The sequence below is a fragment of the Pterocles gutturalis genome, unplaced genomic scaffold, assembly GCF_000699245.1.
Source record: "Pterocles gutturalis isolate BGI_N339 unplaced genomic scaffold, ASM69924v1 scaffold30784, whole genome shotgun sequence".
NCBI classification, from domain to species: Eukaryota; Metazoa; Chordata; class Aves; order Pterocliformes; family Pteroclidae; genus Pterocles; species Pterocles gutturalis.
The window spans coordinates 33,585-45,121 of NW_010131668.1; the positions used below are offsets into that span (position 1 = coordinate 33,585).

Here is an 11,537-nt window from a genome sequence, read left to right on the forward strand (position 1 = left end):
GTGCCCCCAGCCCCCCATGTTCTTCCCCCCCGGCGAAGGAAGCCGTGCTGCCCCGTTTGCTGTGCTCCCCGTGGCGGCTCTCTCCTGGTGCTTCGGTGCTTCTGCACGCGTGGGTGTGATACCTCCTGAGGACAGCACTGCTGGCTCCTTTTTTGACAGGGAAAGCTGCTTCCATGAAAAAAATGTGAGGAACTTTTTGGAGAAATGGGAGTTGGAAGGAGAAGTGGAAAGAAGGGCATGTTCCTCACGTGGCTCCTGGTGCTTTCCTCTTTCTTGCCCGTTGTGCCTTGAGCCGGTGCCGTTATTCTGCTGTGCTGGGAGAGCAGCGAGTGCAGCTCTTGCTTTTTTCCAAACACGTTTAGATATGGTTTCTCTTCCAACCAGTATGTGCCGTGCAGTGGGGGAGCGTTTGCTCCAGTCAAGCCCTGGGCTTGTGGCAGGTGTGCCTGAGGCTTGGCCTTTGGAAAGCTCCCAACCTCCCCTTGCCCTCTGCGCCTGCCAACGTCCCTTTGTTCCGGATCATCCCGTTCTTTGTCCTAGCTGTCTTTATGGTTGGCACACCATAAACCCATGACTGTTAACCAATGGCTTGAAAATTTTTAAGAAAACAAAACAGCTCCTTGCTTTTATTCTTTACTGACTGATTGCTTGGTATGACCTTCAGCTGGCAGAGAGCTCAGAGAAGGCAAGCAAATGAGGTCTGTAAGTTGGGTATCCCCACTTTTTAAACTGTTTATAATCATCCAAGCAATTTTTCTTCCTCAGCGTGTTGTCACTTTGAAATTCTGGGTGGTTTTATCCCTTAGTAACCCCAGTTGTGGCACATCTGAGTTCATTTCAGTAGAAGAGAGGAAAGAGTTTGCTGCTGCTTTTTAAAGGAAAGTAGGTTTGTATTCAACCCCCTGAATATCTGTCTGTTCTCTCGGCCTTGCTAGCAAGTCAGTAAAGATAAAATAAAAGTCAGCTAGATTCTTCTGAAAAGGTGATCTCTGGGGAGAGGCGAAGTCTGAAGAGCTTTGTATGAGAAGGCAGAGCTGGAGATAATTAGCAGCGTATGAGAACCGGAGTTTGTCATTAGAGCAATAGCCGTCATTGTCAAACGACTGCTGGGGTAACGTTGCCCGAAGGCAACCCAGGCCATCCATGGCAGCAGGACCATCTGTGAGCGTGCCCTCGTGCTGGTGGTGCACAGCCGTTCCCCTCGGGGCGAGCTCCTGTCCCCCGCTGTCACCACGGCTCCCCCCGAGCGCCAGGGGCTGCAGCATCCCCTCCCGCAGCCTGGCCCCTTCATCCGTCATGTCACCAGCAGCCTCCGTCGAGGGTCCCTGCGGGACAGATGGGTGTCATCTGGGGGCCAGGGTCTGTGTGTCACCGCTGTTCTCCTTGAGGCTTTCTGGCGTGCGTCAGCGCCGTTGGCCTGCTGGGGCAGGGTCCTCAGTGAAACGTTGCTTTATCCCGTGTCTTCTAAGGGAAACGGTGACAGCTCTGTCCCTTGAAACTTGCAGTCAGTGCCACAATCTCTCTTGAAGAAAGCAAAGTTTCTTTGAAGAGTCAGGACCTGATTTTAGCACTTGTGCTTGAGATGGGTGCGATTGCTGTACAAGTGGAAGAGGGCATCCATCCTCCATGAGCCCTCCAGAGAAGGGTGTGTGGACGTTTCCATCTGAGAAACGTCAGAGCGGTAACCACGGGCTCTCGGCAGGGGTGCAGCTCAAGAAGGGACCGGTCCCGGCCTCCTCCATGGCAAAGATCCCTTTGGATGTTTGTAACACCAAATGCATTCGGTGTGCCAGCCACCTATAGCGGATACTTTCAAGCTCGGATACATAAATATTTGAAAATTGCAAACTAGAAATTAGTTGACAGTTGATTTAAATGTTCTCAGTATCTGGTGAAGACGTTTCAGGGGGAAATTTCAATCTGTAGCGATTACTTTCATAAGATTTTTTCATAATCCAGGTCCACAGCCGAAGAGAGAATGCTAGGGTGGATATGTAGACAGTAGGTATGGTTTCAGTTTGAAAGAGAAACACGCATTTCATAACCTTGCATAGCATTATTTAAAGGTAATTAAATATTAAATGAATGCATGTATCTAACAGGCTATTTATGTAATGTTGAGGACTCGAACTAAGAAATGCCAGGAAATTAATGTATTTATTAGTATTTAGTAAACAGAAAGTGTTTCCCACCCTTTTGTTTATTATGACTGGTACAGTTGTACTTACAAAGTTTGGATTTATTTTGGGTTTTGTTGTTTTTCAGCAGATCTGCATGGTAAGTGGACATACATCCGCTCTTTGGTTGTCTGGAGGAATAATAACTGCTTCATGCTTGGCTGTTCCAACATTTAAGAGATCTTTTTCCTTTCAAATAAGTCTGCTACATGCACCTTGTAGTTCACAGCAAAAGCCCAAAATGACTCAGTGAGATGTGCTAAGGTAACGGTTGTGTTTGGGTTTTTTTGATGCAGTCAAGGCTGTTGGGATCAGCGGTGTGCACAGAACAAAGCCAGATGATGGACCCAAAGTGAATGATCCCAGGCTCCTCCCAGATACATTTCTTCAAAGGACAGCCAAGGTAACTCCGTGGACGGTGACAAGCGAGCACGTGTGCATTCCCAAAGGCTGAAGGAGACCAGTGCTGGCCTCCTTGGAGTCTCCATCTGTTGATCTTTGAATCTCATTCCCCATTTCAAAGAGAATAATTGTCTGATCTGATAAAAATCAAGTGCCTTGTTGTTTTTACCAATTATCCTACTTTAAATTCCCTTTGTTTGTTACGCAAAACTACTTAGCAAGATTCAGAAAAAAGATTGTCTACTAATATGAGTGTCAGGATATCCAAAGTTGTCAGAATTAGTTCTTACAGACTTTGGAAAGACTGTTAGTGCTGTTGGTTCAAGATTTGAGTCAATTTCGGAATGTTCAGAGACCAGGAAAGGGCTACTGGGTCAGGTCTCTTCCACGTCTTGTGCTTTCCCTTACAGCTTCTGATACTGGTCCCTGTTGTGGGCTGGGCTGCCCTCTGGTCTCATCCAGCGTGGCAATTCCAGCGCTCGGAATTGCACAGAGGTGCAGCTCCTGAAACCTTCTGGAAGGACTCTTCTGTGTAAGCTTAGGAAATTGACTATAATATTTCTGTTAGCCAGTGATTTATTATGGTCTACAAGAATATAGCCTGGATGAACACCTCTCTGGAACAATTATTTAGTGATATTGTAATTTATTATTCTTTTCAAAGCCATCTTGTATAAAGGTAAAATAACCCCTAACTTCAGAAAGCACAGAGAGGAGGAGAGAGCTGCCAAATTCCCCACAGCACATCCTTTCCTGTGGTTAGCATTGGATCCGCCAGCGGCACCGCTTTTGGACTGGCCTGTTCTGTGCTGAATGTCGAAATCACAGGCCGAGGATACAAATGAAAGATTTTACAGGAGTTGCTTGTATGTTGTGGCTAATTCCCTGCATTTGGAAGCATCTGCTTCTTGTCTGGTTTTGTTCTGTAATCAAGAAAATTGCTGTAGAGAGCGAGCACTTGGAAGACACTTAGCTCTTCTATAGCCACGAGCAAGATGGCAAGGAAAAGACATTGTAAATAGGTACTCAGTTAAAAAATGCACTCACACATATATGCACCCAGGGAAAGCATGATATAGACCTGTGCTTTTCCCGATATTCTGATAAGCCTCTGTGTGTCCCTGTTCTGTTAAAGAAAATGAGTTTATCTGAAGGTATTCACTGTAGAAACCTTTGCCTCTTCCAGGTGGTCTATATTTTGGAAAAGAAGCATTCCCGGGCAGCTACAGGCTTCATCAAGCTTCTGGCAGACAAGAGCAGTGAACTCTTCAGGAGGTGCGCCATGTTCTCACCTGTGGACCACAGAGTGCCCAGGGCCTACGTGTCCTTGGCTGACTGTCCTCCAGACTTTGTGACCAGGCCAGAGGACTATTCAAACATGCTCTTCGTCTGTCGCATAGTGGACTGGAAAGAAGACAGCAACTTTGCAACAGGGTACGTGGCTGCCGGTGGAAGTAGGGATGACTGAGATTTCTAGTCACTGTTCTTGGTTTCACTAATTTGATGCATGCAATAGAGACGGGAATCAAGATGCTTCTCTTGTATCTCTCTGGTGTTTGGTGGATAAACTGCGATGAGGCTAAGGATAGCTCGTTGCTAGTTAATCTCATGGCTACATAAGTTTCTTTTGGTGCTTCCTTCATCGTGCTGGCACATCACAGCGTTAACGAGCATACAGTCCTTGCTCAGAAGAGCTTGCGGTCTAGAGGGAACGCAGGCAGGTACTTAGCCTGACCAGCACAAGCACCGTGGGGTGCCGGCAGCCTTTCAGCCTCCCTTCTCTTTGTGTCAGAGTGGTACACAGTGTGCAGGCATTTCACTTCTGCCAGAGGAGGAAGATCTTTGTCTTTGGTTTTCAAGCCTTTACTGATAAGAGGTAGAAAGAAGTCACAGATTTTTGTGGTTTTACATTTGCATTGCTTCAAGGAAGGATAGTAGAGATCAAGAGAAAAATTCATTCCCTCCTGAAGCAGATGAGAAGTGTTGCACTCTGTGCGTTTCAGGAGGCACTGTAGAGCCGTTGCTGTCCAGAGTTCAACCGGCAGGTACTGCCACGAGGGAGGAGATTTTAAGCCAGGGCTGCACAAATGACTTATGCTGGTCCGGATCCAGATTGCAAGTTCATTTTGTCTCTCCATGAGGAAGACCCTGTAGTTTTCAGCATTTTCACTCTTTTCTTGGGAACAGCTGCACTGCGCCAAGCTCCCACCCAGAGGGGCCACACTGCTCCCTATTGAGTGGGTCTCAATAAGAAATGGTGGATATTGATAAATGTATTCAGTTATCTTGGGAAAAACTGAGTAGTCCTGGTTTAGTTGGTGATCTGGAGTGAGTAACTGACCTACGGCAATGCTGTGGTCAAATTTTACAAGTGATGGGGATCTGGATGTAATCTGGAGCACGTGTGGTAGTGGGAGTTGGGCATAAAGCCCAACTTTTCTCTTCCCCTTGCAGAGCTGTTCTGTTGGGGTAGCACAGCTGATGTACAGCGTCAGCAGCATGGTTTGAGGAGTCCTCAGCTCAAACTCCAGGTAGAGCTTAGAAGTTGCATAATTTTTATTTTTTTTAAGAGTATGTTGGCACAGCTCTTATCAGCCCTAGAAGTAAAAGTAAACTAAACTGAAGTCCCCGTTTCCCTGAGTTTGTTTGTTATCAGTTGCGGCTGCTTTGTGTGCTCAGTAGTAGCGAGTTTCACGTGTGCTCCTTGAAAGCCACACGAGCTGCTCGGTCACTCAGCATTTCCCAGCTGAACTGTGGTGCTTGAACTGAAGTGGCCTCGCTTTGAGCCCCACTTAACTAGGGGCTGGCTGGGCTGTGAAATTCACTGTGACTAAGTTTCTTATTGGCAGAGATTTTCTTTGTCTTCTTTGACTCCCAACAGAGAAAAGACTGGAGGGTGATTGTACTGCTTGGCTTCTTGTCATCAACAACCCCCCTTTCGGAGAATGGGGTAATGGCTTTTTTCATTGGCTAATGCGTGTGTGTCTTTAATCTGTGCTTCTGACAACATTGTATATTCTCATCTGGCTGTTTTGGTAGCTTCCAAGATGTAAAGGGTGTTGTCAGGAAAGACAACGTCCATGATTGTCTTCATACAGAGCCGATCCCTCTGGGGCACTTCATTAAGTACCTTGTGGAGATGGGAGCATAAAACCTTGGTGACCCTTTCTTTTTTTTTTTTTTAAACTATAAATACATGCTTGTTTAAACTCTGAAAGATGAGGAAACTTCTTGAAGGTCCCAAAAATTCCCGTTTGCTTTTGGGCTGGTTTATAAGCTTGTTTCTAAGCCGTGTTGCTAGTCGTGGCCCACCTGAAGGAGAGAAGAGCAGGTGCTCTGCAGCTCATGGCATGCTTGGTTGTCTGAACTTTCTTGTGCATCCCCTAATTCTGCCCACAGACTTCATGAGACCCCTTTGGCAGCACCACCATGGATTTGAAGGTGTCTGGACTAAAGAGCCTGTAGGTCATCACTCTGCACTAAGTCTGCTGGAAGTATGTCAAGGGAAACTCCCTCCATAGCTGGCAGTCATTTTCCCTGGATGCCTCGGGTGCTTCCAGGTACTTTTTATCCTGCAGCTGAACTCCCCCAGGCTGGTCATGCGCCTTCCTCAACTTTCTTTTTCCCTTGGGAAGTTCAGTGCTGGGTTTCCAAGCACAGTTCACAGCATATTCTGGTCTTCACAGTGACCATGTGTGGCTGGAGCAGTAGGATGCCCTGGCCAAGAGTTTGGCAGTGGCACTGGCCACCCAGGTGGTCGCCTGTGCAGGGGTAACCTGACTTAATCCTTAAATGAAAAGTATTCACTTCAGAAAACAGGAAGTTTAATCTTGGAGCTTGGATCTCGCATGCAGAGGATGTTCGCTGAGAAGGGTGTGGCATAGCCAAATGCAAGGTCCTGCCTGTGGGTCGAGGCAAGCCCAAGCACCAATACAGGCTGGGCAGAGAATGGCTTGAGAGCAGCCCCCAGGAGAAGGACTTGGGGGTGTCGGTAGATGAGGAACTGAAGAGGAGCCGGCAGTGTGTGGAGTTGGGGGTTTGGCAGGGACGTGGTTCTAGACTAAAAGTTCTAGCATGTTTTATGGTTCTAGATCAGGTTCTCGAGGGCTTTATGGCTCTAGACTAGGTTCTAGATCACTTTTGGGTTCTAGACTAGGTTCCAGCTTTGCTTTATTGTTCTAGACAACGTGCTAGGTTGCTTGCTGGTTCTAGATCACTTCTTGTCACAGCTTGTCCGTTCTGATTCAGGTTCCAGGTCACTTGCTGGTTCCAGAGAGGAATAATGGTTTAGCTCACATCAACAAGTTCAGGACTGTTTCTTGGTTCCAGGGCAGGTCCTAGCCCAAGTGGTGGTTCTAGACTATGTTTTAGCTCACTTGTTGGTTCTAGATTGCTTTATGGTTTTAGATCACATTCTTGTGGCCCAGAAGGCAAACCGGATCCTGGGCTGCATCAAAAGAAGTATAACCAGCAGGTCGAGGGAGGTGATACTCCCCCTCTGCTTTGCTCTCATGAGACCCCACCTGTAGTACTGTGTCTACCTCTGGTGTCCTCAGCACAGGAAAGACATGGAGCTGTTGGAGCGAGTCCAGAGGAGAACCACAAAGATGGGCTTGAAGCACCTCCCATAAGAGGACAGGCTGAGAGAGTTGGGGTTGTTCAGCCTAGTGAAGAGAAGGCTCCAGGGAGACTTTATAGCAGCCTTCCAGTACCTGAAGGGGGCTACAGGAGAGATGGGGAGGGACTTGATACAAGGGCAGGTAGTGATAGGATGAGGGGTAATGGATTTAAACTGGAAGAGGGCAGATTTAGATGAGATATTAGGAAGAAATTCTTTACTGTGAAGGTGGTGAGACACTGGAACAGGGTGCCCAGAGAAGCTGTGGATGCCCCATCCCTGGAGGTGTTCAAGGCCAGGCTGGATGAGGCTTTGAGCAACCTGGGCTGGTGGGAGGTGGCGCTGCCCATGGCAGGGGGTTGGAACTGGATGATCTCGAAGATCCTTTCCAACCCAAACCATTCCATGGTTCTATGACAGTCCCTGGAGGTCCCGTTGGGGAGGGGGTGTGTGTTTCTGTGTCGTGATTGCCACCTGGTGGTCACCAGGGAGACACTGTCCCCTGTGAAGGCCACCCTGTCACCCTGACTGTGCCGGGGATGAGCAGGGAGGAACTAATGGCTCCATGTCCCGCTGGCGATGCCCCGAGTGTGTGCTGCTGTGCTCCCTCCAGCGTGTGAAGTGATTTTACCGTGTCAGTGAAATCCCATTTAGCTGTACCTGCTTCAGGTAGCAGGTAAAACAAAATAGCTCCAAAATATTCTCCTTTTCCAGGTAAATATTACATGTACTGCTACATACAGTTATTTTCTGGGGACCTTCTTCAGTGTTGGAGTCCAAGGCTGTTTGGAGAATTAGTCCAGACGTCTCCACACTTTTGGAGATGGTTAAGGTGAAATCCTTTTTTTTTTTTGCCCCCATATGTGATGATGGATGAGACTGTTTAAAAAAAAATAGTCGTAAAATGTTGAATCACTGATTCCCTCTGTGTCATACGGGACTTGTGGCTATTCTAGCTCAGGGCCTTCGATACTGGTCTGTCAAGGTGAGAAGATTTGTCATGGCGTTTGCAATAAAATGAGACATTGCGGAGTGTTCTTTCACTTGTCGGTCTTTCCAGAACCATCCAAGTGGGTTGAATTCCTTTCATCTCTGGCATTTACTCTGTTTTCTTTTTTTGATTCACAAATGTATTTGCCATGAGGGGAAATGACGAGATACCTTGGGTGGCTTCACTGTGAGACTTGAGGGAAGGTCTGATCTCCAAGTGCAGCTCTGTTGGAAAAACACCTTCTTCCAGATGAGGCTGTTCTTGGGAAAGCTGCGTTCCCTCAGCACCTCAGAAGCGTGGGATGGCCCCACCTTCATGGGGAGCACCATGCTGCTCCTGCGCCCCGATGGCGGGTGGCCCAGCAGCTCCGTGGTGTGGAGTGGGGCTGGACTGTGCTCTCAGCGCTGGAGGTTCCCATGGCACAGCTCTCTGTGATGCTCAGCCTTGCAGACATCTCACCAGCTCCACTGGGACCTTTGGGTGTCATCAAGCCTGTGGAGCTCTGCCTGTGAGCTCCAGGCCCTGGGTGGTGGGAACAGCCAGGTGATCTTCCTTGTACAGGCTTCCTCTAGGAGCAGTGGCTTCTTGATGTGCAGGATGTTCTCCTGCTGCTGAAAGGAACCCTCTGTGTAGGATGACTGTGGCCAAGTCTGCTCCAGGAGAGATTGAGTAAGGTTGTTCAGTCCCCATGGAAGTTATTCACTGCCATTTGGGAGCCTGCCCAGCTTTCCAAAGGAAGCAAGCCTTATGTAATTACGCTTTGTCTTTTTGGAGAGTTCTTATCATGTAACCTTTGAACACGTTGTCCAGTTTCAGCTGAGTCTGGGGAGCGGAGAGGACTCGAATGTTTGTAGAAATGGGTGGCTGGATAGATGCCATCAGTGTCACCATGAAGGGGAAGATGGCAGCAGTGTAGCTCTGCCCTAGGTGCACACACGGGAGCTCAAGCTGCGATGTGTCTGCATCTCAGAGCAGTTCCATGGGCTTGCAGCTGCGGCTGCTCTGGAGGAATCCCCGGTGCCGTGTGCTGCCCAGCGCCCCGACTGCAGCACGTTCCCATCGGTGCACGCTGCCACCGCATCTGACATCAGCCCAAGGGTATTCCAGGAACCCTCCAGCATGCTCTAATGCTCCCCCATCAGCGTCACAGAAAAGAAATGTTTACGTCTGTAACCATTAGAATTTTTTTTTTTTTTTACCTTTTAACATTTAGAAAAAAGAGAGCAACACGCAAGCCTGGGGTGTCACAGACACCGTGACTCCCTGGGAGAGGACGTCTGGCTGCTGCTGAGCCCTGTGCCTGTTGTTGTTTATAAGCCTCTTGAACTATTCTTGCTACCCTTGGTGGCCGCCGAGCCCCAGGGGTGATTTTATAGCCTGGCTGTTACTACGGGGCCGTCGGTGATCCTATATGCCTTACCTTTGATCACATGCTGTCCTGTCAGATTTTGCTCTGATGCAAGTCATCACGTCTGCATGACTGTAACATGGCCCCAATTAAAGCCAGTTGTACTCTTCTGATTTCAAGGTACTTGGGAAATGTTCCCTGGAACACTGTAATCAAATGTTAATTACTATTAAAAAAAATATTAGTCCTATATCAAACCTCTGGGTAAACCCCCTTAAGGTTCGTAATCTAATTTCAGTAAACGGATCAAGAGAACATGGGTTTCAAGACGGCGCTGGAAAGCACTCTGGCATTCAGAGGTGCTTTCCATGACCTGTTGTGCAGACATCCAGCTGCCCTCCTGGTGCACTTCCCAGCTCTACCCTTCCAAGAGAAGGAGCACCTCCAGCCCTTGCCATTTCTTTTTGGTAGGGCAACATGTCCTCTGTTGTCCTCTTTTTATTTTATTTTTTTTTAATCCGTCCTTGGTGGTGCTGGGAGGCCAGCAGACCCACAGGCTTGTCCTTGCTCAATCTCCCAGCTCTGCACTAGAGGTTGGAAATGAAGTGGTGATTCTCTGGTTTATTGTTACTGTTGAGAGAGAGAGAGAGATAAAGCTGATGCCTCGTTTATTTACATTAAAATAAGGATCAGACTGGGACCAAGCTGCAGGAACAGAGAACTCGCCCTCGGTGCCAAACGTGCACTTATTCCTGCCATACAGTTTGTACATAAAATTGAAACAATGGAGGGAAATATCTTTTATCCTTGTTTTCATTTTTATTTTAAAGCTAGGCAACGTGAACTCTACGATTTACCACGCCACCGAGCGCGCAATCCTTTCCAGCATGTTACAGGATGTGACAGGTTTATTACGCAGCCCTTCCCGTTGTGAAGAGAGATAGCTTTGCTCCCATAAAGAAGATGGGCTTGCTTGTGCTGTGCGGATGGGGTTTGTTCTGGGGGTTTATGGCACGTTTGAAGCTCTGAGAGCATCTTGCTTGTCCAAATGACAAGTGCACTGTTTTGGCCCCAATTTAGGAAAGTAATTAGTGCCTGTTCTCACTCATTGGAATTAAAGCAGAAGGATCAATATAATGATTGTGTATTTTATGCGGTGGAAAAACACTTATTAGAGTGGCTGGTTTTGTGCTGTGTTATTACCTCTCTCTTTTGTGTCATCTTTTGATGGATTTGCCTTAATTTCAGCTGTAATTTTCTTGGATCAGGAGCGTTATCTCTATTGACTGTAATGTCCCATTCGCCCTAATGGCAGCATATTAAAAAAAAAAAAAAAATTGCCTCTTTGTACTGTAGAGCAATCTGGGGGTGAGAAAGGGGACAAGGGAAGCCACCGTGGGGTGTAGATTCTGATGTAATACTTGTCACCAGGTAGGGAGGAGACAAATGACCCAGTCCTTTGGAGTCCTGGTTTGCATGCCGTGTCCAGAACCGAACCCTCGTTTGACACCAGAGCTCTCGGATGAATGTGTGCTGGGGTTTGCACTGGAGCAGATGGAAACTTTCTCTAAGCACAATAAAGCAGCAGCCTCATCCGCACATGTGCACAATACTTCATCAAAGACTATTAGCGTGTGGGGGACAGTTTCCTCTGTCTATGACTCGCTTCTAGATCATTGCCTCCTCTCCACTTGGCTCCTGGTTCAGAGGCTTCTGCTTCGCTGTGAGGGACAAACTGCTGGGGGCAGTTAGGTCCTGGAAAGAGCCTGGAAAATGGTTGGAAAGATGACATGTGGGCATGTCTGTGTGTGCGACTCCTGGAAGGAAGGTGATAAGGGTTCTTCGTACCGTCGCTGTCTTCTGCAGAGCTGTCTGGGATCTACTGGGAACCTGTTCTCCATTTCGGAGAGTGGGGGTGAGGAGAGGAAGGAGGATCTCAAGGGAACTAGCTGTATGTAGGGCTGGAGCTGCCTGGATGGAGGGCTGTGCTTTTCTTATTCC

General features: G+C 47.9%; 1 protein-coding gene across 1 annotated transcript in view; it reads left to right on the forward strand.

Moving 5' to 3' along the window:
• Nucleotides 1-11,537, forward strand: part of LOC104467069 (DIS3-like exonuclease 2) — a gene marked incomplete at both ends in the record, with an annotated part of 61,109 nt that overhangs the window by 10,372 nt on the left and 39,200 nt on the right. Inside the window, 2 exons of the mRNA XM_010080694.1 lie at nt 2,474-2,580; nt 3,766-4,013. Coding sequence (XP_010078996.1) covers nt 2,474-2,580; nt 3,766-4,013 — 355 coding nt within the window. The remainder of the gene's footprint in view (nt 1-2,473; nt 2,581-3,765; nt 4,014-11,537) is intronic.